The sequence below is a fragment of the Artibeus jamaicensis genome, unplaced genomic scaffold, assembly GCF_021234435.1.
Source record: "Artibeus jamaicensis isolate MK-2021 breed Jamaican fruit bat unplaced genomic scaffold, CSHL_Jam_final scaffold_754, whole genome shotgun sequence".
NCBI classification, from domain to species: Eukaryota; Metazoa; Chordata; class Mammalia; order Chiroptera; family Phyllostomidae; genus Artibeus; species Artibeus jamaicensis.
In genome coordinates, this window is record NW_026522054.1 from 2,426,612 (window position 1) to 2,453,274 (window position 26,663).

Consider the following 26,663-nt stretch of genomic DNA (forward strand, 5'->3'; position numbering starts at 1 on the left):
TTTATCACCCAGGCCAAGGTGTTTGATCTTGCAAAGCCTCAGCTTCCCCATCTCTAAACTGGAGACGACACAGCCTTGTTCACTGAGTTGATCTGGGGGTAAAAGGGTATTGTAGGCCCTGGCCGGGCGGATCGGTCGGTCGGAGTGTTGTCTCTGTGCACCGAAGGAGCTCGGGTGTACAGTCTCAGGTCAGGGCACAGGCCTAGGCTGCAGGTTTGATCCCCGGCTGGGGCGTGCAGACGGGGCAACCCATTGATGTTTCCCTCTCTCCCTTCCTCTCTACTCAATAAATATATCCTTGGATGAAGATGAGAAAAAAGGGGGGACTACAAGTGTGAACACCCCCCAAAGGCTGCAGGGGCTCTCCCAGCCTAGCGGGGGTCGGGGGAGAAGCCTTTCTTTGCGGCCGTTCAACGTTCCTGAACTGCTATGTAAAGGTTCTGTGGAAAAGACTAGCTTTGAAGAATGCTTTAAACCCTTCAGATTAAAACGTTACCCAACCTGACCCCATACCCCAAGGTGGGGAGGCAGTCACGATCCCCCCCGACTCAGTCCTCCAGCTTCCAAAGAGCCCCCGCCCAGCCCCCGCCCCCAAGGCCTTTCTCCAGGGCTCGGGGAGAAGGACCACACTGCAGACAGCACCGTGGTCTCCAGGGCCTTTATTCGGGAAGGTACAGAGCGTCTGCAGTCTGACAGGCACTGTGCAGGGTTTGTAACAGTTCAGTTTTCTCCAAGGTGTTGCGGGGAGAGAAGTGCGGAGGCGGGAGGACCCTCCGGGGAGTCCTCCCCCCCAGGACAGAAGGCACTGGCTCAGGTGAACACTCTGTCTTCCCAGGAGGGCGCCTGGGTTCTGCACACACACAAGGGTTGACCGGAGGGATGCGGAGAAACTCAAAGCTAAATACAGCAAAGGGAGGAAAGAGCCCACCTGGGGATGGGGGCGGGGCAGGGGGGCGGGGAGGGGCACCAGGCGGCCTCCAGGCTGTTTCCACCCAACGGGGCAGAAGTTCGGAAAGAAGGCAGAGCTGTAGAGGAGAAACAGAATCCAGCCTCTCAGTCTTAGTGTTTTGTGCAATTAAAAAAACCCAACAAAATAAATATAACTTAAAAACCTCTTACGAGACACGAAAGGCAAGTCTGGGACGAGCAGTTGAGAAAGCTCCCTCAAAGGCGAAGCCGTACTGAACACCGGGATTGCACGGGGTGGCGGGGGGCAGGGTGGGGAGCGCGAGGACCGGGCAGTACAGACGCCCGCCCGCGTGGCACCTGCAGGGCTGGGGTCCCAGGAGGCCCTGCCGTACGACGGGGCTGGGTGGGGAGGGCCTTTCAGGCAGCTTCGGCTGGGGTTTTAGAAAATTCCATTCCAGGATCCACACGAGGAGGGTGAAAGGTCAGAGGGGAGAAAGGGTAGAGAGACTAGGTGTGGAAGAGACTAAGGTCAGTAAATACAAAACCCGAAACCCTAAGTAACAGAATAACCCTAAAAATATGCCACTTTCACATATAAATGTAACCCCAAAGCAAAGGATTGCCGGTAGGAAGCCCCATGGGTCTCCTTTAATAAACAAATCATTTGCATATTAGCACATCATTTGCAAACAACTGGTGCCTGCTTAAAGTGTTTGTTTGTTCTCTGGAAGTAGGTGGAGCTGGTCCCGTGTAATTTTTGTTCATAGCATTAATTTGCTTCTGCGAACTGTTCTCATAGATAGGAGGAAGGTAGCTTTTGGACAGCCCACAGTTGTAGGACCTTGACATTTAAATTAATGACACCCCTCCCTGCAGGGAGCTGCCCATGGACTACCGGGGTGGGGTCCCTGTAGCCCACGGGTGCATACGGCTCCCCTGGCTCCTGCCTGCCAGGGTCACATGCTGTCACAAGGTCTCTTGTGCTCCGAAGGGGCGGGGCTGTGACCTTTAGCAAGTCAGCCTGCACAGGTCACCACTATTTTGAACAAGAGCCAGGAAGTTGAAACGTGATTTCCTTTTAAAAATCTGAGCTCACACATCCTCCTGTACCACCCTCTGCCCCCACCAACCGTCACTCACCCAACGTGAAAGGGGAAGCACATGTGTCACATGGGTGAGTTGACAGTTCCCCCAGACCCTGGGGTGACAGGGAGGTGGCCTACGAAGCCCTCTCTCCGGATTGGTCCCCCTGGGCACACACACCTGGGCACCCACTGTCTTCACAGTGTCCCTGCAGCAGCTCCCTACGGAGCAACTGGCCCCAAGTGCCTGCTGGCCTGGTCCCCAAATCTCCTCCGACAACAAAGGTGGGGCCCCTGGGGCACCACTCCAAGTGGCCAGAGCTGGAATCCTGTCTTTAAAAGTCATGCAAATTCGATATTACTCTTAATAACACAGACTTACTTGCTTTACAATGAGAATAAAGCTTATAACTGCTCCCCCGTGCATCTTCCAGCAACCTAGAGGCTCCAGGAAGAGAGGCCTGGGGACCCCCAGTGCCCACCATGTACCCTGGAAGCTGTCCACACTACATGGGGAAACACAGGCCTGAGCCCCTCAGGCCGTAAGACTCATCTCAGGGGAAAACCCAGGGGCCAGGAAGTCAGTCTCCTCCTGCTTCCTCCCTGCCCAGCCGCTGGCCTGAAGCCCTGCCTGTACCTGCGGGGGACCCTGGGCCTCAGGCACAGGCAGGGCAGCTTTGTGTTACCAGGGAGGTGGGAGAGGTGGGGGTGTGTGAGGGGGGTGCCCCATGTAGGTTCTGTCTCTCTCACACTGGGGGCTGCCTGTGCCCCACGCCCCACCCCCGCCTTCCCCAGCCCCTGTCACAGCAAGGTCCAGGTGGGGCGTGGGAGGCACAGTGGCTCAGGTGGTGGCTGCAGCCCTGGCAGCTCAGGTTTGCAGAGGCCCTCCCAATCTGTGGGTGATGGTCAAGGTGAAAGGCCACGGCTCCTGCCGCACCCAGGAGGGAGGCCAATGTCAGAGAGCACAGCCTGGTCAGCTCTGACCTCCTCCTGGCTCCCTCCCGGGTCTGGGCCAAAGCTGGAAGTTTCCAACACCAGCCCCTAAAGGGTCCATGAAGGCCAGCATGCATCTCTGGACCACCTGGGCTGCTTGCTAATCAGGGGGTGTTCTGCTTGTGGCCGACATGTGGTACCCCAACCACGAGAAAGCCTGGCACCAGGCACCTGCTGGCACGTGGGCTCTTACACAGCACCCCCTCGCCAGGCTGGGAGGAGGGGGCAGAAATGGGCAGTGCTGGGCACTGACAGCACTGGCCAGCAGAGGGCAGCAGGCCCCCACGGGGAGCCCACCCAGAGGCTGGGGACTGGACTGCGGGGCCACATTGCCTCCACCTGGACCTAAACCCAACCGACCTGCCCTGCAGGCACTAGAGCCTGCTCGGGCCCTGCTCTGCTAGGAGACCCTACGTACAGAGAGGAGCGGAAGCCACGGTGCTGAAGCCCCTCAGACAGGAAGTAACTAGAAGTCTCCTCTCCTCTTCTACAAAGTGTCTTGTAGTGCAGTTTGGGAGGGTCAGTTCTGGGGCTTGCACCCAGGTAGATGTGAGAGAAGAATTGAGAAGGAGAAGGGCAGACAAGAGGGAGGGAGAGGCCGGGGACAGGGTGGGGTGGGCACAGGTGGGCACTAGGGGGAGCCCGGGCCCTGGCACATTTCGGACAGGATGTCCACGAGGTTGTTCAGGCCCGAGAGGTAGCCGTCCTCCCGGTTGCCTTCCTGCCAGGGGACGTCGTGCCGCAGGGTCTGGCCCTCGGGCAGGGGCGTGGTTTTCCCAAAGTCGATCATCCACACCTTGGCCTGTTCCTTCTTGTCGTGGATGAACAGGAGCGAGCTGCCAATGACCTGCAGGGGAGCGGGGTGGTGAGGAGGGGTCAGCCTACCGGGCCCTTGCCCCACAGCAACCTGGCTCTTGGGGGGACCTGGAAAACCCTGAGGCCTGACCTGAGGCCTGACCGGGGAGAGGTCACTCTGGGGAAGCCCAGAGCCTGCTGACCTGCCCTCCTGTTCTCACCTGGACGGCAAAGCCCAGGGACGGCGGCCATGGGGTGGGGGACAGAGGACGTCAGGTTCCTGAACAGCGGCTGCCCTTCTGTGGGGGCAGGGGCAGGGAGGAGGTCCCGGAGGGCAGACTGCTGAGCACTCCCTGCCCACTACGAGCTCCAGCCTGCACACTTTCCACTACTTCAGACCACAGCTACGCCTCCCACCTTGGGAGGGAGAACACAGAAGGTGTGACCCCAGGTCTCAGGCAGGACAGTCCCAAGCGGTCATCTCGGGGCTCCTGGCACAGATGGGTTAGGACCTGGGCCCTGCACGAGGCCAGGGGCCTGATCCCAGAGGGCCTGCCTCTGGCTGCGGTCATTCTGAAAACGCCCCTGGGCTTTTGGAGCAGGCAGATCTGTTGGTGAGGGAGGTTCATCCCAGCTCCGGGGACTGGGCCAGCCACCCTGGGTGCAGCCTTCTGCTTGGGGAAAGCAACAGCTCCAACACCCACCTCGTGGCTCTTGAAGAAGGGAGAAACTTCCAGGGTGGCCCGAATGTCCTTCAGCCGGTCCCGGTAGGCGATCTGGGAATGAAAGGATGACCAGATTTTTAAACATTTGGGACTGGGGGTGGTGGTGGGGTTTTAGGGCCATTTGTGGCTGTTAAAGCCCCTGAGCGTCAGGGGGAAGGGGCTACACCCTGACAATGCACTCCAGCTTCCTCATCTAGAAGCGAAGCGACTGAGGCCCCAAGGAGGCAGGGTGGCCAGGCTCCTGGTCCCGTGCCCTGCCCAGTACCCGCTGCTCTGTGAGCAGGAGGGGTGGGGTGGGGGGCCAGTTCCCAAGCACCCGTGCAGCCTCCAGGAGCTCCTCCCACAAGGGTTAAGTTTATTCTGGAATGCAGCATCCTAGGAGCCCTGTTGCCATGGTATCTTCCTGAATATAAACTTCAGTGCCCTGACTTTTGAAAGTTCAAAGTGAGGGAGCCACAGATATCTCTGCCAGGGGTCTCTCCACAGAGCCCTCCAAATCTGGTTGACTGTGCTGGCCCTGGAGATGCCCACCTCCCCCGGGGACAGTTGGGGATGCCTGGAGCACATAGGCACACACTGTCCCTCAGTGCCCATCTGTAGCAGGGACAGCCGGGAGTCCAGCACGTAGAATAAACCTCTCTCATAGGGTGCATTCTGAGCAGGCTTTGCTGAGCAGCTGGTGACCCAGCACCCCCAGGCTCGGGCTGTGTACGAGCCAGGGCGATGCCCCATGACTGATGCTTGCCAGGGGCCAAAGGAAGGCTCCCCAGGGGAAAAGGAAGGGAGGGAGAACCCCAGTTCCAGCCGGCACCGGGTGTCCTTGGAGAAAAGGCATCCGATCCCCCCCCCTCCCCGGTCTGCAGCCCTGGAAGCTGGTTCAGGAGAAGGTGTCTCTCTCAGGAAGGGGCCCATGTGCGTGGTGGGCCCAGGCGCCCTGCCCGTGGGGTGCAGAGGCATGGTGTGCCCCACATCCACTGGGAGGACCAGGGTCTTGATCCCAGGGGACAGAGTGTCCGTCCAGCCTGTCTGCTGTGGCGGCGGTGAAGGGAGTCACTTTGTCATGAACTCCTGCCACCCCCACCTCCAGGCTCAGAGACAGCTGGCAGGTTCTTCCCCGGGAGGCTGCTATGTCTCTCCCCACCAGGCACACTCCCTTCACTCAGCCTCGTGGCCTGGGAGGATCGGGGTGCAGGGACCAGTAGCCCCCCCCCCGCCCATCTGGGTGAATCCCGGCTCCGCCCTGTCCTGGCTGTGCGTCCCCGACCTCGCAGCTGCCTCCTCTGTGGAACAGGGACGAGGGTGTCCACTCCCTCCGGAGGCTGCTGCGAGGCTGAGATGAGCACACAGCACATCGCTGGGCAGGCGGGGGCGTTAAGGAAACCTGGCAATGGAAAGGATTGCTCGTAAGCCCGAGACCGCTCTGGGGAGCCGCGAGGCTGGCGGCGAGGGAAAGAGTGAGGGAGCGTCCTCCGCGCTTCCCCGTTTGCCGCAGGACAGGCCGGCAGCCACATCGCCTTCCTCTGCACCTTCCATGAGGAAGTGTGGGGCCGGGTGCCGTGTGGGCAGCGTGGCACACCGCTGTGGCCTGGCTCTGCCCAGTGGGCACCGTGCTGCTGCCCGAGACCCCGCGGCTGGCTCCCTGGCAGGGCCCTGGCTTACCAGGATGTTCCGGTTCCCTTTAGTGAACTCTCTGAAGGCCTCGATGACCTGCTCCCGAGTTTTGGTCTTCTTAAAGTCCCGGTTCACAGAGCCATCTTCTTTCTAAGGAGGTGAACCCAGGAGGGGTCAGCAGAGGGGCTTGGGGGGGGGGCAGGCCCTCCACTCCCCAACCTAGGGGTCTGAGACAGCCACCCAGAGCCTGGGCCTGACCTGGTGCTCCGCGCCTGTACCCCCAGGCCCAGGGCAGCTAATCGGGCGGCACGGCAGAGGGCAGCCTGTCCTGGGCCCTGGGGCCAGCACCCTCCAGTGTGTGTGCAGTGGGGCTGGAGGAGAGGCCTGGCCCCGGAACCGAGAGCCTGGAGGTCCCTGCCACCCACAGCACCCTCGTTCACCAGATTGCTGCACTCCTGACCCCAAGTTCAGCTTAAGTCCCCTTGTAATTTAAGGCCTTTCATGAGGATCCCTGAAAGCCATGAAATAACACTGTCTGTCTGCCTCTGCTGCCGGGTCTGTCTGGCGTGTGAGGCAGCTTTGTCCCCTCGGGCCACATCTCTCTGTTCCATGCTGCTCCGGGCGGCCCGGGGTGCTCACTCTCCTCTAAGAGGAAACCAGTTCTTTGGGACGAAGGGGGAGGGGGAGGGGTGTGGGAGCCCTGCACTTGGGCCTGAGCATCACTAGTGCGGTGCGGGTCGGGGAAAGCCCACGGCTGCCTCTGAGTGGACAGGTGGGGCCCGGCCCTGGGGTGGACACGGGTGGCCTCTCCCACAGGGGCTCTGCAGGGTGTTCCCTGGACCCGGGGAGGGGAGAGGTGGCCTGCAGCCCAAGGACACAGGCTGCGGGCTGTCCCTGCGGCCTGCCGGCCTGGGGACAGAGACCAGACCACCCAGCCTGCAAGGGAGAAGTGCAGGGAAAGGTGGATAAAGGAAAATGAGCAAGAAGAGGAGCAGGAGGAGTGTGTAGCTGGCACCCAGTCTGAGGGCTGAGTGTGAAACAGAAAAGCTGGTTTGGGAAGACAGGTTGGGGGGTTGGGGGGCGGGCAAATGGCTTTCTTAGCCCAGAGCTCGAAGAGCAGCTGTCCCGGGGGAGGGCGAATCCTTTCCCAGGCGGTGAGGCGCCACCGCCGACGGCAGAACGTCACACCAAAATGCCATCTGAACGAGGCTGCAGAGCCTGCCCTGGCTTCAGCTGCTCGAGCTGCCCAGACCTCACTCTATGGCTGGACCACGAAGGCCAAGAATGAATGAACAGACCACAGAAACTGAAGAATGCTGGAGGGACCACCGCCGCGGGCTCTGGAGGGATGGCTGCCCGAGACCCCGAGGGGCCTGGGGCCTCACTGCCCTGCCCCTTGGGGTGAGCACACATCTGAGCTGGCTCTTCAAACCTCACAGCAAGGCAGGTGGAGACAAGAAAAGCATCGTGAGGCCCCAGAGGGAAGAAGAGCGAACAAGGTGGCCTTGAAGTTGGCGGAGGCTTCAGTGCAGCCCCACCAGAGCCGTCTGGGGACAGGAGCGGTGCTTGGCCCTGCCTGCCTGGGCAGAGCCAGGGTTGTGGTCTGGTTGTCAAACGCAGCCAGCGTGCCCCCTCTCTGGTCTGCGTCGCCCCACCTGTCGTCCTGGTTTCTGGGCCGCGGGCACCCTATAACCTGGCTCCGGGGAGGGTTCCCTCAGTACTCGGTGTGGTCTGGGCTGTAAGGGTGGGGTCCTCGGCAGGGGGCTGCTGCTGGGAGACGTGGAAGGCAGGCCTGCTCTTAGGGCCCAGCCCCCGACGCGGCCATCCCGCCCGTCCCCAGACTGAGGAACATAGGACAACTTCTCCAAATGTCTGTCCCCAGGACTGGCTGCTCTCACCCTGGGCCTCCGCAGAGAAGGAGCTCACAGCCTCTGCAGGGTCCTGAGCCTCCTGAGGTGGGTGCTGTGCTGGTGGAGCCCAAGTCCCCATTCCCTTCTCTACCCAGGAGCCGGGCGGCCCGGGTGGCCTCAGGCGGCAGCGGGCTGGCCTCACCTTGATGCCTTCAATCCTGAACCCGAGCGTGGCAGTGGAGCTGATGGTCTCCCTCCACTGCATGTACCGAGGCTTGGTCACAGCCCGCTGGGCCTTCTCCTCCTCGGTCGGGGCCTCAGGGTCCACCTCGATCATCTTCAGGTACATGTCCTTCCGGAGGCTGGGCTTCTTCCGGGCCTTGGTGAGCTCCTCTTCCAGGTAGGTCCTGCGTGGGAGGGGCAGCCATGTGAGGGCTGTGGGCCAGACCAGCCGGCCAAACTAACCTGCTCCCTTCCCTCCCCGCCGGCCGGTGGGGCTCCGACAGCAGAAAGAGACCCTGAGGCTTGGCCAGGCCTTCCCAGTGGTCTTGGAATGAAGCTGCTCCCACCCAGCAAGGTCAGGAGCAGGCTGCAGCCCGAGCTGAGTGCGCGCCCACCCTGGGTGAGCCGGCCCATTCAGCTGACTCCAGCCCCCTGGCCCAGCACCTGGGGGCCACGGGCAGGGTGCAGCAGGGCCCCAGCCGTCCCTCCTCAGCTGCCTGGGCCCCTTCCACAAAGTGAGAGCTTCTGCAGCCAGCACCTGAGCAGGTCGGAGGGCTCATTCTGTGCCCCCCGCCACCCACCTCTCCAGTTCTCAGGCAGCCTGCGGGGCTCAAAGGTCTGCAGCTCTCTGCAGACAGGGCAGATTCTGAGTACAAAGGTCAGGCCAGAAGGAGGCCTCTCCACGGGCCACGGTTTGGAGCAGGGGGGGCCCACGGCAGGGAGGGGAGCCTGGGGCTCCGCCCCCGGCTCCTCCTGCCTGTGGACACGGGGCTTCAGCCCAGCCCGTGCCTCCTCACACCTGAGCCCGAAAAGCTAAAGAAAATGTGTCCAACTGCATGACTCACGGTCCTACGTGTATAACGAGCAGGCTGGGCCTGCCGGCTGACCTGGCAGGGGTCCCCTGGACACTGGTGGGGTAACAGGAGCAGGAGCAGTACAGGATTTAGGCAGCCGAGGCTGAATCGCTGGCCCCGGTGGAATCCCCCCGCCCCCATCGTCAGCTGCATCGCAAGCCAGCCAGGAAGGCCTGACCAAGCCTAAGGTCTCTTTACCATGCAGCCCCTTCCCTGCTCCATTGTAAACTCCCCTCCCCCCCGCCACCCAGTGGGCTTAGCTGCTGCCTGTGACCCTTCACGAGACAGAAATGTGCAGCATGATTTGCAGTAGAGGGAAGTTTTGTTCGCCAGGCCCTGCGTGGGCGGGAGCTGCCCACAGGCGGCCTGCTGTGACAATGGGCCGGGTCCCCACTCTCCACTGCCCGTCCCCAGGGCCTTGCTCCACACGCCCCCACACCTCCAAGCTGCTGGTTGGGGACCCAGAACAGACTGACTATCAAATTCACGATCTCTTTAAAAGATAACGTTTTCAGAAACCACTTGTTATCAACTAATAGAAGAAAAAACCCAAATCCTTGCATGTGAACTTGGGCCTGGTCGTTTAGAACCTTCCAGAGGAGACAAAGAGCGTAAGGAACACTGTGCATCCTTGGCGGTGCACTGGCACACGCCTGTGCCCACGCCCACACGTGCGCTCACGCCACTGTGCGGGCACAGCCAAATCTGCGAGGGTGAGCTTCAGGGCGGAGACGGCGAGGCGGGAGGTGCCTGCACGGAGCCCAGTGTGCGGGTCTTTGTGGCACAGTGTGGCCGGGTGAGCCGCAGGCGCCCAGGCCCCCCATGCACCACAGGGCTGCCGGGCGGTGGGCGGCTGCACTTCTGCAAAGAGCTCTCAGTGGCTCCTTAAACAGGAAGCAGGCCTCCCTGTCAAACCCCTGGTCGCACAGGGCTTTTTCCAGGAAGGGCCCAGGCAGCTCGATCTGGGCGGAGCTGCCCCCCCCTGGGGAGGGAGAGGGGCTGGGCAGGGGTGCCTGCAGGAGTTCCTCAGCAGGACAGTGGGGACCGACCCATGCCGCCCTGCCGTCTGCCCCTCTGCCTCCTGGGGAAGGTCAAACGTCCACCTCATAAGGTGTGTGTATGAGGCTTTGGGGTGGGGGGCGGAGAGCCCACTGGTGACACTCCACAGCCATCTGCAGCTTCCAACAGGGCGGGGGTCCTGGAGACAGCACCGGCCTCTGCCCCCAGGCCCTGGTCTGGGTCTGGAAGACATTGCTGGCTTTCAGCAGCAGGTGACACACCCAGATTTACAGGGTTGCAGCTAAGAAGGCTCTCCAGACAGTGTGAGCATCTGTCTGTGTGGGACCAGGGTCCTGAGACGCCTCTAGTTTGGGACCCTACAGATTCCCACTGTGCTGGAGGCTGGGTTGCCCTGTCGGCCCTTCCACCCCTACCCTGTGGCAAGTCTCAGGCCCGCAGGCCTGGGACTCAGCTTGTGGGCTCCGCCTCCCTCCTCTGCCAAGCACAGGCCACGCTCGGTGGGGTGGGGTGAGGGGGACAACTATGGACTGCTGGCCTCAGGGGAGGCTGTGAGTCCAAGGCATCTGGATGGATGCAGGTGAAAACGTCACAGCCCCAGCTTGGATGCAGGGCCCACGGAGCCCCCTCGGCAAGTTCAGGGTGAAGCCCAGACTGGACCTGCAGGTGGGGCCCTGAGGCAAACGAGGGCTGCGCTGCTTCAGGACGTGGGGCCCTGACCTCAGGTGTGAAAGGTCAGCCACAGGGAGGCCCCGAGGAGCACCCAGCACTTGCCCGGAGCACAGAGGGACCCACCATGAGGCAGGGAGGGTAAAGTGGGTGAGGGCCGGTCCTGGAGAGACCCACCCCTTCTCTCCACAAGAGCCCCTCTCACACCCCACTGCCTCTGCCCCCCACCCCTGCCCAGGACGGGGTCAAACCGGAACCAGACTTGCTCAGGGTCCCTCCTGAGAGCCCTTGGGTGCAGTGGGGTGAAAGCGGCAAGAGGCAGGGGGACAGGGCAGCCCTGGGCAGAGGCAGACTCCCATACCCCAGGGCCTCCCAGGGACAGACTGGTGCCCTGGGCAGCCCTTCGGGACTGACCGGCTATGTGTTCTTCCCACAGGGTGTACTTATTTTGGCCACGTTCTGAGTGAACACCAACCAGACTATTTATATGTTTCCCCTTGGGGGCACATCATGGTACACTGAGGGGGTGAGGGTGCTTCCTGGGGCAGAAATAAGACTCTGGGGAAGAGCAGTGGCCAAGGGGTGGCTGGAGGGACGTTCTGTCTCCTCCCTGTGCGCTGGGGCTGGTGAGGGCTCTGGAGGGAGGCAGGGACGGTGTAAGGGCGAGTAGTGAGACCTGTACTCCCTGTCCCCATCCCTGCCCTGGGGTGATGCCAAGGGACCAGAAGTCAGCCTGCAGGGTCAGAGTCTAGGACGCAGCTGCCAGGAGGGGTACGAAGAGAAGCGAAACTGGTGGGCTTGGCCTCCTGGCTTTTCTCTGTGTGTGTCTGTGTGTGTGTGTGAGACGTGTGACTCTTCCTCTGTCCTGCTCTGTCTCGAGTTCCCTGTCATCTTTCCCAATCTCCTTTCATTAGAAATTAAACTGCCTAAACCATCGAAAGCAAACAAGCTCCTTGCTCCAGGCTCTGCTTCTAGAAGCCTGTTCTGCTGTGAGAGGGGCTGGGAGCCCCGTGTCTGTCTGGCCCTCCTATGGTGGGGTCTCAGGGCCTCCACCTCTTACCACCACGCACCCCGTCTCCTCCTCCCCAGTCTCCTGCCCCTCCTCCCCACCCCCTCGGGGCCTGTCCTGCTTACTCTCCCGGCAGACATGAGGGTGAACCTGAGTCTGGGGTGGGGGCGGGGCTCCCAATCCACACACAAGCCCAAGCACCCATTGCACTTTGCCCCAGGCTCTGGAGCACCCTGCTCCGAGCTGGGTCACCCGAGCCCCAGTCTTCGGTGGGGGCCGGCTGGTGCATGTGGTCAGGGCCTCGTATGGGCCGGGCTCCCTCCTCCACTGCGCCCTCACGCAGGCCAAGTCTTTGCGGGCAAACCGACAGGTCCTACTGACCAGCTCTCTCCCCACTCCTGGCACAGGGCAGGGTGTGGGGGGAATGGGCAGAGCCCCTGCTCCAGCGTCCCCTCAGAGCTCCCGTCACAGGAAGCTACCTTCTTGCTACCCCCAGCAAACACCTCCCACCCCTCTGGCCGACAGGATGGGCTGTTCCCTCTGCTTTTTCCCCTGGGGACATGCAGCACCAAGCCAGGCCCCACCAGCTACTGGCTCCTGCCCCACCCCAGCTCAACAGAGAAGGGAGGAGGCCATCAGGGGCAAAGCCAGGGTCCCTGTCCCCTCTGCACGAAATGTGGGATGGTTGGGCTGGCGCTGGGGGTCTGGTAGTCCCACCAGATGCCCGGCCTGCCCCTGCACACACGAGGCCCCAGGGGAGGCCCAGGATGCCCGGCGACTGCTCTGAGGAGGAGGAGCTCGGCTCACCTGACGCCCATCTTGCAGTCCATCACGCAGGGCGAGTCAAAGTCGGCCAGCAGGTCGTCCATCTGGTTGTAGCGCTCGCCGTCCTTCACCACGTCCCCGTGGTAGGCCGGCACGTAGGGCTTGAGCACGTCGGCCATCAGCCGATCCAGGCAGCGCTGCTCCGACTCACAGTGCTTCTTCAGGATCCGGCCATTGGCAGCCGCCTTGAAGCTCCCTGCAGAGCAAGAGGACAGGAGGCCCTGGGTGATGGCTCCGCTCAGGGTGGCCCCCTTGGTGACAGTGCCTGTCTCCCTCGGAGATGGTTCGGGGCTTGCTAAGCACAGGGCTGAAGGCGGGCCCAGGTCTCTGCTGTGGACCACGTACTTTAAAAGGGTGGGTGCAAGTCCTAGCCCCCCACACACTGACTGCAACTCTGAGGTTCCCCAGCTTCCTTGGAGATGGAGGGGCACCAGCGCCCTGGAGGGGCAGCAGGGCTGTGAGCCTCTGCGCCAAGGCTGGCTCACTCACTCCTCTGTGTGTTACCACTGCCACTCCCGCCTGCATCCTCACCCCTGTTTCTTGGGCAAAAAAGGAGTCTCTGGCCTCAGGAGAAACCCCAGCGGGACCTGGCTCCATGCGGGGTCAGGGAGACTGGCTGAGAGGTGGGGTCCAGGGCTTGACCCACCTGGCCACGCTCCGTCTGAGCCACGACCTCAGGTCAGTACTTTGGAAGCGGTGCGTCCACGTACCTTGGGATGGGCCAAGGTGGATGGGGACATAAAAGAAATGCTGGACCCTGTGCTGGCCTGAAGTAATGAAGGCCAAGTCCATGGGCAGCCACTGGAATGCCCTTGGAGGACAGCGCACACCAAAGGGCCCCCAGGCGTGTGCCTTGGGACTGGACAGCTCTGAGGCTTTGGCCCCCTGTCCCCAGCACTCCACCCTGTCTTGGGGCACAGACTCCATTTTCGTGAATGTTGTGACCCCCAGCGATGGGGGTACTCAATAGATGTTCAATGAAAGAGCTGGTGTTGCCTCTATCCAAGACAACAAATGGCAGGTGAGCTCTAAGATCTACGACTTCATGCGTTTTATTGAGGTGAACTGGAAGAGACAGAGGAAGAGGCTGAAAAAAACAGTGACTGGAGGGGGGTGTTGCGTGTTCTGGGGAAGGGATGGTCTGTGTGTGTTTTCAAGGCATTACGGCCGCACCGCGAAAGCCTGGCCGCAATTGCCACTGTCGATTCTCAGAAAGAACTTGTTCTGGACAGTTTCACCACAGGGAGCGGCCAGGGCCGGGGCCAGGTCCCCTCCCCGGCCCCACTGCCCCCGCCAATGTGCCGGGCAACTCCCCAGGGAGCCGAATGTCCCCACGGCAAACCCAGAGAGCCGCACTACCTGCGTGTCCTGCCAGCTGGATCCAGGGGTACTTCTTCTTGAAGGACATGACGAAGGGAGACCAGTGCACCATGTTTTTTATTTTCCTCCATGATTTGCTCTAGAAACAAGCAAACGAAAAGCTCTACATTAGAAAGAGAACCGCTTTCTGGTCAGGAGGAATTCAAAGCCAGGCAATACGCTGCCTGTGGACACAGGGTGAGAGGGGCCTCGCCTCTGTCGGAGGGGCCTTTGCAAAGGCTGAGCACAAAGCCCAGAAGCAAGGGGACCTTCGGGGATGAGGGTCTTACAGGTTTTGGGGGGCAGGGGGAAAGTACTCTCAATCCCAGTGAACCCATCCCATGCCACCACGTCAGGGACCAACTAACCACACACTGCCTTCCTCTACCCCCCTTCTCGGGGCCTCAGTTTCTCCACCAGGCTCCTTGGATGGACAGACACTCTAGGACTCGGAAAATGACCTCCCACATTCCAACAGCCACGCCCCCCCCCCCCGGAGGAAGACCAGGACCACAGCGCCGGGCCATAACGCGTCAGCAGAGGCACCACGTGCCCGGGAGTGGTTTGAAGAGCAATTTTAAAGGGAGTTCCCCGGGGACAGCACCCCACCCCACCCCATGCGCCCACGGGTGAGCAGGCCTGCAGGCCTCTCCCTCTGACTGTGCTTCTGCTTCTGAGGATGTGTGTGGGGGGGAGACGCTGCCTGGCCAGAAAGGAGAACTAACATTGGGCACCTTCTTTTCCCAAGAGGCAGGCAAGGCAGTTATGGTCATTTGTAGAAGCCAAGCCTCAGAGAAGTAAGCAATAAAATGCATGGAAACCCTCGCTTATATGCTTACTTTTATAAAATCCCCTTTTTGCCCTGGTTGGCTGGTGAGGCTCAGTTGGTTGGGCATTGTCCTGCAAACCTAAAGGTCACAGGTTCGATTCCCAGTCAGGGCACATGCCTTGGCTGTGGGTTTGGTCCCCAGTTGGGAAGCGTGCAAGAGGCAAGCGATCGATGTTTCTCATATCAATGATTCTCTCCCTTTCTTTCTCCTTCCCTTTCCTTCTTCAGTGAAAGAAAAAAAAAATTTTAAACCCCTCTCTCCCCCAGCAATAAACATGTCTCTAGAAAAAACATCTCAAAGTTAACTTTAATAAAAACAGGCTGTAGAGATGAAGATTAAGCTCCCCATAGCCCCCCCCCCAAAAGATTAGGTGGCCCCAAACACATGAGCCCCTGATTGGGGGCAATGAGAACTGAACTGAGAAAGACCTGGAATTTTTGAGAAAGCAGATCCTTGACCAGCAAGCCCAGAGTCCAGGCCACGAGGCTCTAGGCTGGCACGAAGGGGGCTTCTGCAGAAGGGGGTGAGGAGGGTCCTGTCCCAACAGGAGACCCAAAGGTGCGTCTCCTCACTCCCTACCCCACAGCGGTCAGCAGCTGCCCAGAGGGGGCTGGACAGGCTCCGGCTGTGGAGGCTGCTGGAGCCCAAGCTGAGATCAAGGTTAACTCAGCTTCCTTTGCTTCTTCTCTCTTTGTTGAGATTGGCCGCTTCTACCACCAAGTTTTTAAGTTAAAAGCTGTTTAAGGAGAAGAATTCTTCCCTCCTGAACCTGGTCATTTCTATCCCCATCCCAGAAGCCCTGTGCCGACCATCTGCCACACGTGATCTGGCTTAAGTAAGGCCTGTGCTCCCGGGCCATGTGACGGAGGGCTGGGCCTTTACTGACAAGGGTGTTTTTCCTAGATCCTGCTGATGGAGATCACCAAAGAAGGCTAAGGAAGGCGAGGTATTTCTTATCTCAGCGCCCAAAAGGCTGCACAAACAATCCGGGCAGACAATGCTGAAGCAACAATGGAAAAACCTAATTCCGTGGGATGCGCCAAGCAGGGCTGGCTAAACGCAAGGGGAGACATTAAGGTGGATCCAGAGGAAAAGTGTGCAGTCGGCCACCACCTGCCTGGTCTCCTCTGGCAACCGAGCCCAGGGGAATGAGGGTCCCACAGGTCCAGGGGTGGGGTGGGGGCAGGGCAGAGCACTTTCCATCCAGGGCCAACCTCATCCTGTGACGCCCCATCAGGGAACAGCTAAACCCACACGGCCTTTGTTCGAGCCTGTTTCCTCACCTGTTTAGTGAGGGGTGGACCCCGGTCCACCAGCCTCCTTGGACTGATTGACAGACACTCCAGGACTCTGGACAATGACCTCCCACATCCCAACAGAGAAGGCCATTCAGGGGAAGATTAGAGAGGGCCCCTGTCCCCCTGCTGCCATGTGTCACAGACATGATGGCAACAGAAGACCAGAGAAGACGGGTCCCAGGGGCAGGGAGAAGCCAAGCCTGCGGGGAAGGGAGGCCCAGGGGCCACAGTCAGCAGAGGTAGTTTAGGGAGACTTGGGAGAAGAAAGAAGATGTTCCCGGCTCATGGCAGGGAGGGGGCTATGGGAACAGAGGCTGAGGGGTGGGCAGTGGGCCCACCTGGGCCTGGGGTCCTGGCCCCACCTGCTCCCCCTGACGAACCCCAAACAGTTCCTGACTCACCTGTGGGAGGAGCCATGATCTCAACTGCACAATGGGAATAACACAGGTTCCCCTGGTAGCAGGAGGCAAAGCCATCAGCAGACCATGGGTGTCTGTGGGAGAGTCTTAGCTCTGTGTTCAGGGAGAGGGGTCTCTAAAGCTTATCCCGGGGGCTGTCAGTCTGCAGCTGGGCAGGGGTGCTGGTGAAGTTACTGGAATAAAGACCACGGCACCTTGGGCTGGGTCAGGCCTACCCTGTTGGGACACAGCTCTCCAGAGACCGATGGGGACACACTGAGCCTGTGACCTGCACCTCTGGGATGGGAGGCAGGAGAGAACATAACTGCATGAGAACAGGAAGGCTGCCGCCCAAATAGGAGAACTGGGCGCTGGGAAACCGCGGGATCCTGAACTCTCTTCAGAGAGGAAAGGCCAGGGGTCCAGCAAGAAGCAGGTGCTGGGGGGCCTCTGATAGTTCACGGGACCCAAGAGCCTCCCTGGGCTCGGAGTAAACGGGCACGTTCTGCTCAGCCTGCCCTTTCCTGGCTCCTCTGTGAGCAAGTGTTTCTGCAACTGGAAAGAAGCCCCACGTGGCCAAGGCCACGACAGCCTCTGCCCCGTGGCCGCCCTGCGCCATGCAGGGCGGTGGAATCTTCCACCGAGCGGGCGGGCTTCACGCCGGGGACTTCACTGCTGGCAGCAGCGGCGCACAGGGGTTTTTCCTGTGGGTTTTAAATAGCAGGGCCCAGGCAGCGCCTCGTGGCCGCCAAACACCACACAGGAAAGGCACTTCCAGGGCCAGGCCTGGGAAAGGGGCCTGCAGGGCGACCCGCTCTCCCTGTGTCCAGCCTATGGGAGCAGACACACAGGACAGGGAAAAAGAGAGGGCCCCTGTCCCCCGCTGCCATGTGTCATTTCACATTTCATTTGTAGACACGGTGGCAACAGAGGACCAGAGGACTTGTGTCCCAGGGCCAGGGAGTGGCGACCAGATGTCAGATGGTCAGTTCCTGTCTAATGGCCCCGTCCAGGCACCAACCCCCCTGAGTGGCAGCTGCTTTCTAGGCTGTGGGTGAGGACTGGTTGGGCTGACAGTCTCCTGCCAAGCACTGAAGGGAGCCACGGTCCTTAGATAGATGCCCTCCGCCCCCCTAGCTATGACAGGTGACGGCGAGGAAGGAGGGTACCCCGACAACCTGGAAGTACTGCGTGCAGAAGAGCTGATTCCTCTCAACTCTGGCTTTCTACCTCCCCTCTGCACCCCCCCCACCCCCGCCCACCGGAAGGTCCCCAATAGTCTCGACCAATCAAGACCCCCAGGACGCCGGGGACGTGTTGGGGCTGGGCAGGGGCCCCTTCAGGCTCACCTACCAGGTAACACAAGGCTCTCCCACGGGTCAGATCAGACCAGCTAAACACTTCTAGACTGTGGTGGGAATTCTGCTCTTAGAGCACAGTTTTCCGAGAAAAACAGAACACCACTAAGCTGATTACCTGCCAAGCAGGCAAAGGGCCACAGGTGGGCTGGAGATGCATGGCATTCACCTTCATTCTGTGCCACGGGGTTAAGCCCACTGAAGACCAGAGTGATGTGTTTTGGGTAGCACCTCAGGTTTATAGGCTTGCAGGAAACCCAGCAACAAAAATCCCAAGGCGATGGCACTTTTGGGTCAATAAGCACTAGCTTTGGCTTGGCTCTGGCTCCTACCTGCCAATGCCTGAAACAGCCCTGATCTCATTCTGTAAGAGGTGCGGTCTCCTGCCCAATTCATGCAGAGCAGTTTAGGAGGAAAGAACCAGAAAACATTCAGAATGGGGGGAAGGGGGCATGGGGGGGGGTTGGTTCTTAAAGACCCAGAGTGGCCGGGAGATGTCTGGTGTGTCGAACCTGCTCTGGACAGTTCCCTCCCCTTGTCCCTGACTCACAGGTGCTCAAATATTCAGAGACCGCGGGGAGAGATTGGTAGAGCGAGGAAAAACCCTATAACAATGCAGTGGCAGCCCTCTTCATGCTGGAGGTGACAAGTCACAGAGCGAGTGAGTTGCAGAGCTGGGCGAACACCAGCCGAGACATCCCCAGCCACAGCTGGCCTGTCCCTGCAGCCCACACTCCATGTGACACATAGCATGCCAGGAGGACTGGTACCCTTGGGAGGTGCCGAGGGAAGGGACCCACTGGCCGGGGAGGAGCTGGCAGCGTCTCCAGTGCTGTGTTTGTGTGTATCTGAACCAGATTCCAAGCCTCCCCTCGCCTGTGACGGTCAATCAACTCTGTCCCCGGGCTGCCACTCCGTCGGGGGGCAGGCGTCCCCACTCAGGCTGCAGGGAGAAGCCGCCTTAAACAAACAGAAGGGTGAACCGGGATCGTAACCTCCTGTTTGGCCTTTGTCTGCTATAAAACAGGCCCAAAGGACTGGAGGAGGAGGAGGTGGGGGAGAGGAAGAGGAGGAAGGAAGGGACCCAGAGCAGTGGCTGGGGGCCGAGGGGGTCCCTGGTCACCATCTCACATTTTTTAACTGGAGGTCCAAAATGAAAATGCGCGCCCCGAGTCCAAAGCTTAGTAAGAATATCAAGATGTCTCGGTAGAGCTTGAGGCCAAGCAGTGGACCCCTCCAAGGACCCGCTGTGACTCCCCAGCCCCAGTGCCCAGGAATCTGGCCCCGGCTCCTGGGGCGGGAAACGGCCCTGCTGTTTGCTGGTGACAGGTGACCCTGGGCCAGCAGGGCCTTCTGGGTTTTGACCCGCTGGCTCTCAGCTGATGACCACAGGCCGCTCCGCGGCTCTTCAGTGCCGGGGACAGCAGGGGGCTGGAGGCCATGGGCACCAGAGGCTGCCCTCGGGGGGCTCCCAGCAGCCCTCCGACCAGGCCCGCAGGAGGGACGAGGGTGGGCACTGGTCGTGAGCCCTCCCCTCACTCATCTTCACACGCCCCTCAGGGTCTGGCCTTGCCTTCTCCTCTGGCGTAGCTTCCTCCTCGTCTGCTCGGGGGTGGGGGCGCCCCGCAGTGGTGTCTGAGCCGGGTGCCAGCCCAGCCGCTCCCACGGGACACAAGCCACCAGGGCCCACCCCCTCCCCACTGAGCAGTGTTTGCAGTTCACGACACACTTGTGCACTCAGGCCTGTGACATCCAGCAGCTTCTGGCTCTGATGCCTCACCCACCCACCCCCAGGTGCCTCCCAGGGTGTGAGTGTCGTCTCTGTCGGGGGTTTTCACAAGAACAGTCACAGACACACAGGACTTGACGCGCCTGACCGGCTCGGGCCTCCCTTCCCCCAGACCTTTCCTCTGCTTGTCCCGGGTGTTCCCGAAGCACCCCAGGCACACCTGCACCCCAGTTCTTATCTGGGTGAGCGTGAACCTTCCCCAGGGCCGGGACCCCCCAGCACCTGGCCCACCGGGCACCCCACAAACCCTCGCTGGGCATCCCTGAGAGGCCCCCAGTCAGCCAAGCAGCACGCAGCAGGTGTGCGAGGGGCCGAGTCTGCACCTGGTCAGGGCCCCTGGAAACGAGCTCCGGGCAGGCGGGGGCCCCACTCCGCTCCGCAGCAGGGCCCCCCGCCCCCGGCCTGTCAGCTGCAGCGACGCCCGGCCTGCCTCACAGAAGCAGGCCTCCCGCAGACAGCCACTTACATACAGCCCCACGGTCACCCCCAGACAGCAGCCCTCCCTCCAGCTCCCTTTCCCACTGACTTGGCCAGGCCAACTCCCTGCAAATTACAGCCGAAGTGACACACTCCTCCCCCTCCAGCCCACAGCACTGGCGGTTATTTCCAGGTCCGGGAAGCGAGCAGTCCGTTTTGCCTTCCCAACTCAGCACCCTGCCCACCCTGTGGGGTCAAAGGGAGAACCGGGGAGGCAATAACAACCCACACAGGTGTGCTGGACACTGTCTCGGTGACCACAGAGATGGGCCAGGCTTCTCAGTTCACTTCGTTTTCACTTCTCTGTCTGTTTTGTTTTCATCGTGAAACCGTTTTTCCTCCTCCAAGCCACCACGGACAGGTGAGAACCCAACTGTGCCCTTCCAGAGGGTCAGGCTGCTGCCGGGCGGCAAGACGAGGAGCGAACTGTGTCATTAGTTCCTCACAAAGCTTCCCCTGGGATGCTCAAGGCTGCCGGACACCCACAGGGCAGCTCCTGTGACTCACCAGGGCCCAGGTGTCTCCACACCAGTTTCTGGGCCAGCAGGTCAGCGAAGCTGCCAGGAGGAGGAGAGCTTCTCAAACAAACCCGTTCTGCTCAGGCACGACCGAGGAACAGTACTGTGGGGATAAACAGTGAGCCCGCCGGACAAATTTCACTCTATACAGGGGGTTTACCTGCCCTCCCTAACCCCCTTCCCACCTGACTTCTTCCCCCAATTGGTGACTTTTTCTTCTACCACTTCCCTTTTTATTGAAAGAGTTTGATCCCTTGGCTCACTTTCATTTTTAGATTGTTATAAAGTCTTTTTTTTTTTTTTTTTGAGTAGACAAGATGAGGAGAACTCTCCAAAATGTCAGAAAAGGGAAATGATCCCCGGACCCTGGGACTCCTAAACAAGGTTGCCAGGATCCTTTGTTTGGTCTCACACCCACACAAGTGGACAGTGACAACCTGGGGCAGAAGACACAGACGCCACACTTCAAACCCACACTTTAAAGGCCTCACCCATTCTGAGGCATTAGGTATATTAGAATCTCCTGTGATCCTCACTCACTGGAACGGTTATCTCCATTCTGCAAATGCTCAGAAAGGCTGAGTGAGTTGCCCAAGGCCACACAGCTTCCTGGTTCGCACCATTTGATTCAGACTCCTGGGTTTTGTTTCAGCCAATGAAATAACTGGGCCCCCATCCTCTCTCCCTGTCCCAGGGCTGAGTGTCTCTCCCCCAGTTAGAAAATAGCCTCAGATAAACAGCAGGTGCTTTGTCAAAGGGGCGGCCTTTCCGAGGGGGAGGCCTGAACAGAGACCTGCTCTGCCCTCCTTTCCAGCTGCCCCCAGAGGACCTCAGTGGCACACTCTGGAAAGGCACACTCAGGGGATGACCGATGTCCCTGCCCAAGGAAGGTTCCCGCTGTGTTAGTGCCTTTGTTCTGCTCCCGCACAAGTCCGCACGAAAGTCACCGAGCTAGCCGTGTTTGGAAAAAAACGCTTTATTTCTCCCTTCTCCTTCTTTTGGTCTTTCTAAAACAGCAGTTAGGGTTTCCCTGGTGATGATGGCTCTTGCCTTCGAGGGGGCAAGGCCTTGCTTCTCTCAGGCCCAGACCAGCCAGCTTTGTTCATTGTGCGCGCCCTGGCAGGGCCCTCCTGTGACGCAGCGGGGGGACAAGCCCTGGCAGGTAGGGGGCCCTGGCTCAGCAGCTCCCTCCTGGCCAGAAACCTGGCGGGGGCCAACAGCGAAACCTGCCGCTGCCAAAAGCGAGCTGAGGGCTTGGACCGGAGGAGGGAAGGCCTTTCAAAACCAAGACACCAAGGATCGGAAAATGAAGCCCAAGGACTTGGCAGAGCGGGTGGCTCCAGCTAAAAATAACAGTCTGGATCTGAAGGCTCGCCATGTGCCCCCTTTAACAAACAAGAAAACACCGGTAAAACCAAATGCAAAAATGCTCTTTGAAAGTGACCCCAGTGATATTCTGTTTCGTCCCCACCCCGTCCCGGCCCCTCACCAGCAGGCTGGTTCAGAAAAACCTTTTGCAGAGTTTATGGCTGGGCACCAGCTTTCCCTCATCCATCTTCCCGAGAACCCCCCAGTGGAGGGGTGAGTGCCGCTCCTGCTCCCCGGCACTGGGCCACCGCAGGCAGGCGTGAGAGGGACTTGCTCTGCGTTCTCAGGGAGAGTGCCCCGTCCCCTCCACCCTGACAGATCAGAGGGGCGGCCGGCTTCGGGTGGGGGGTGCAGGCCCCGGTCAGCACCCGCGGCTCCTGTTCTAAATGGCAGTCCCCTTGGTCACTCAGCTTCTGGCAGGGATTCTGGCCAAACCAGGGAAACCCTCAGCGGCTGTCCAGCTGTCCTCGCCTGATCAGCTGCCTTCTTCCTGTTGCAACTGGAGGCCCAGTTTCTAGGCCAAGGGCAGCATCCGGGGCCGCACAGGGGTCCTCATCGTGGCCACCCCCTCGCTCATCAGACAGAATCCCTGCCCAGCGAGGCCGCCCCAGGGCCCCACCGAGCACTCCCTGATGACCCACGGGAGGCAGTGAGGCCCCACCGTGAACGCAGGGCTGCCCCCGACCCCTCTTCGTCCTCAGCCCCCGCACTCACTCTGTCAGGTGCCCTCCCTGAGCCGGCAGAGCTGGCCATCTCGCCGTCCCACGCCTGGCCCACCCCCAGGTCCCTGCTCACACAGGAGCTCTGCCCGCAGGGCTCTCTCTCCTCTGTCCCACTGACCCACATACGTCCTCCCCACACGACAGACCACTCCAGCCATGTGCCCTTCCCGGCATCGTCCCCACAGTGCGACAGGGTTTGGGTGCTTTGTGGTTTTTTTCTGTACCGTGTCTCCTAGCACAGGGTCAGCTTCTGGGGAATTGGAAATTTGGCCTCTCACTGCTGTGTGCCCCCAGGCTGGACACACAGTGGGTGGGCAATGCCATCAGCTGTCGGACTGTCAGGAAAACTGCATGGGCCAGCGGGCAGCAAGGGTGCGCACACCACAGCCCAGCTCCGTGGCCCAGCTCCCACTTCCTTGTGCTCACCTGCTCAAGCCTGGATTTTTCCAGAGACATCTCCAGGGAGCAGGAGAGGACTCCTTGTGGGAACTTCCTGTTCCACCTGCCCAGGGCTCTCTCCACGCCCCCAGGGCCCCGGGGCAGTTGGCAGCCTGGCAGGATTCCTTGACACGCACGCACGGGGTGTGGAAGATCCCCCTTCCACCCCGGCCAGCCAGTCCCGCAGAGACAGCGCTTCCATCACAGACGGTTCCAGGTCCGCCCTCCTTCCTAGCTTTACAGGAGCTGGCATCAAAGGGGCCCACTCTTGCCAAGTGAGACTTTTTTTTTTGGTTACCCAAGGGGGGAGGTATCTTTGCCCAAAGTGGAAATGCCTGTAACAGTCCCCGTCGGGCAGGGCCCGGCAAGTGCTCCCTCCTTGCTCCAGAAGGTTACTCCCTCCTGAACCCCATCCTCTTCGGAACTAAAAATAAAGGAGATCTGGAGGAAAAAGGCGAAAGAGAGGAAGCAGCAGAAAGCGTAGGAAATGCTTTGGTGTACACAGAGGCCGAGCAAGCCTCTTGCACTAGGAGCCTGCCCGGGCCTCAAAGCCTGCTGGGACCAGAGGCTGGGGGACCAACAATGGCAGGAAACAGGGAGGGACCGGGGCCGGGGAAGAGCCCTGGGGGTGGGGGGCGGCCTGCAGGAGCTGGCTTCCTCGTGGACAAAGCTCGCAGGACAGAGAGGCTCAGCCTTTCCTCTGGGAAAGGGCATCCGGGGCTCTGCCCAGCTGCTGATGGCCACCCCTGCATCAAACACCAGGCCCCTTCCCTCCCCAGAGATTTTATTTTTACTTCGGTAAAATGCAAAAAAACAGCGCCGAGTTGCAGCGCGTGGAAATTTACTGGAGGTCCGCGCTGGTCTGCAGACAACTGGCAATGAAGGGCCTGGGACTCCGAGCACCCCAAGGCTGCCCAGGCCAGTTCCTGAGAAGGGGCCACCCCATCCCACCCCAGACCCCACACCTCCTTCAGCTTCCCTGATCTCGGCAGCTAGAGGCTTTCCATCCCTCCTTCCATCCCTTCCCCTCGTGGGGACGTCAGGGTAAGGCCAGGCAGGCGGTGAGCGGCCCTGCTCTAGAAGCGGTAATAAATTGCCAACACAAACTGAGTGCTTGCTAGCCAGACGCAGTGCTGCATGCTGGATGAGGATTATGTGTGCACGGCATGGGTATCTCGACCTACCCCAGAGTATCCCATCGGCACTCATCCCATTTTACAGCTGGGGACATTGAGGCACACAGATGAAACAAGTTTCCCAAGGTTCACTAGGCGGCAAGGGGCAAAGCCAGGGTTGGAACCTGGCAGTCTGGCTCCAGGGTCCAAGCTCTTCGTCACTCTGTGGGGCTGCCTGGCTCCGTGTGGTTCCTAACCTGCTACCTGATGGCCTGATAGACGCAGGTTCAGGTCCTGACCAGACCCTGTTTAGATGCTGCCTGGTGAGATCAGGGGAGTCACCAAACCTCTGAGCTTTGGTTTCCTCCTTGTCTGTAAAATGGGCACATCACCTGTCCCGCTGGGCTGTTTTCAAGGTTAAGTGCTGCGTGTGTAGTGCTGGCCGCACAGGGAGCAGTCTCAGGGAAGGTGGGCCTGCATAGCTCTCTGGTGTCCTGTCTGGTGGCTAAGGCCCCTGAGGGCAAGAGCCTGGGAGCAGGATGAAAACACGGGAGGGGGCTTGGGGTTGGCTCCGCAGGTGTGCGCAGCAGGGCCTGCCCTCTTCCTCCTGCCCAGCCCTGGCCTTTCCACGGGGAAAGTGCAGAGGTGAAGGCCACAGCCGGCAGGAAGTGGGTCTCTGACGACAGTCCTCGTCCTTGCTGTGGAAAGAGCATCGAGCTGGCCGTAAAGGTCTTTCTGGAAAGTCCAGAAGGTCCAGGAGCCACCAGAGTGGGGTGTGAGACACAGCGAGGGAGGGAGCAGCCTTGAAAGGAAGCCACCAGCCTGTGCCCCTGGTGGCTCTTCTGTTTCCTGCAGACCCTCCCTTCCACCCCACCCCCACCTCCCCCAGGGACCTGAGGTCTGAAACAAGTCCTTCTGCTCCTTTCCCGGGAGACCAGGCCAGGCAACGGGACCCAGGCAGCTCTGCCCAGCGGCCCACGTGGAAACAGACCTCTTTATTCCATGCTGGGAGATGACATTTAGAAAGCCAGCAACCTGAAAGGGCGTTTTCTGCAAAATGATGAAGAATCTAAAATGCCACCTTCTCTCCCTGCGGCTCACCCCAGCCCAGAAACAAACCCTCCTGTGTCAGTGGCTCTGGGACGCTCCCTCGTATTTCTGCAGGTATTTGCTCAGACCCAAGACCTGCAGGTTATAAATTAAAAAGCCTAAAGGTACGGCCGAACATGGTACAAGGGATAAGACTGCCTCCACCAGCTTGCTCCAAGTTTACTTTGTTAGGCCAAGAACATTAACAGACAAAATACTGCCTTTTAAGTAGCTTCTGAGAACCCGTAAAGTGCAAGGAAGAACTTTGCTAAGGGGGTTCCCCTGGACTAACTCCAAAAGCCAGGTTTTTGCGAACTCCCACGTAAGGAATTTCTGTCAAGGAAACTGCAGGAAGCGCCTGAGAACCCGCGTGCGAACTTACAAGCGATACCAAATATTTCACTATATTTAGAAAATATTTCCAAGCAAGATACTGTGCTGCGCTTCAGATTTGACAGACGACGCCAATTTGCCCACGGAGAAATGGCGCTCAGCAAATGGGAAGGCAGGCCTGCGGGAGAGGCAGGCGCCGGGAGCTGGTCCCCACGCCGCTCCTGCAGGCCCGCCCAGGAGGGGCCCAGCGCAGCTCTGCCTTCTGCTCTGAGTCAGCCGGCCTCCCTCGCCTGTTCAGTTAGGCAGTCAGGCATCTGTTCACGTGTAGACAGCTGGAGGCACAGGAAACGGCTGCCAGAAAGACACACCAGTGAACCCCCAAGACTCGTCAGCTCTGAGAACGCGGCTGTCCCCCGGGTCATCTTGACGTTTGTGTCGGTATGTGTGATTTTCATAAACAGATTGACTCATCGCCCTTCCCCGTACGGCTCTGTCAACTGGGGCCCCGAGTGCTTACTTAGCAGTTTCCCATGTGGCAGGGGCCTCTGGGGCCCCGAGAGGCAGGCTGCAGACTCACCTCCTATTCCCAGGGAGGCTGACGGGGGCCAAGGGGCTCCCCCCAGGCTTGCTTCTCGATCAGGGGCCAGACCTGGGGGTCTTGCTCTAACTCCTACCCTGGGCGGCCTGCATACCCAGCAGGGGGAAAGGGTCCCCCGCAAATGGAAGCAGGGACACCCCACCCCTACCACAATTGTTTCCTTCACTTTTTGCTCCAGGCTACAACGAATGAACGTTTATTTTATATTGAGATATTTTATGGTAGCGCTTGGGATAATTATGAACAGGACATGTTTTTACAAAACTGCACTGGGACGCCAGTCCCTCCTGTCTTCCCAGGTTTACCGAGAGGCTGGCCCACAAGGCAGCGTCAGCATCTGCACAGGGCAGCCGGGTTTCTAAAGGGCCTCAGAGCCCAACCCACACACGGTCGCCCTCCTGCCCGCACAGCT

At 60.0% G+C, this 26,663-nt stretch overlaps 1 protein-coding gene across 1 annotated transcript in view; it reads right to left on the reverse strand.

Moving 5' to 3' along the window:
- Nucleotides 1-644: 644 nt before the first annotated feature.
- Nucleotides 645-26,663, reverse strand: part of ITPKB (inositol-trisphosphate 3-kinase B) — a 93,933-nt gene continuing 67,914 nt past the window's right edge. Inside the window, exons 3-8 of the mRNA XM_037138812.2 lie at nucleotides 13,921-14,020; nucleotides 12,544-12,757; nucleotides 8,168-8,372; nucleotides 6,164-6,265; nucleotides 4,484-4,555; nucleotides 645-3,831 (exon numbers count right to left, since the gene is read on the reverse strand). Of these exons, the coding sequence (XP_036994707.2) occupies nucleotides 3,616-3,831; nucleotides 4,484-4,555; nucleotides 6,164-6,265; nucleotides 8,168-8,372; nucleotides 12,544-12,757; nucleotides 13,921-14,020 (909 nt within the window). The 3' untranslated portion in view covers nucleotides 645-3,615. The remainder of the gene's footprint in view (nucleotides 3,832-4,483; nucleotides 4,556-6,163; nucleotides 6,266-8,167; nucleotides 8,373-12,543; nucleotides 12,758-13,920; nucleotides 14,021-26,663) is intronic.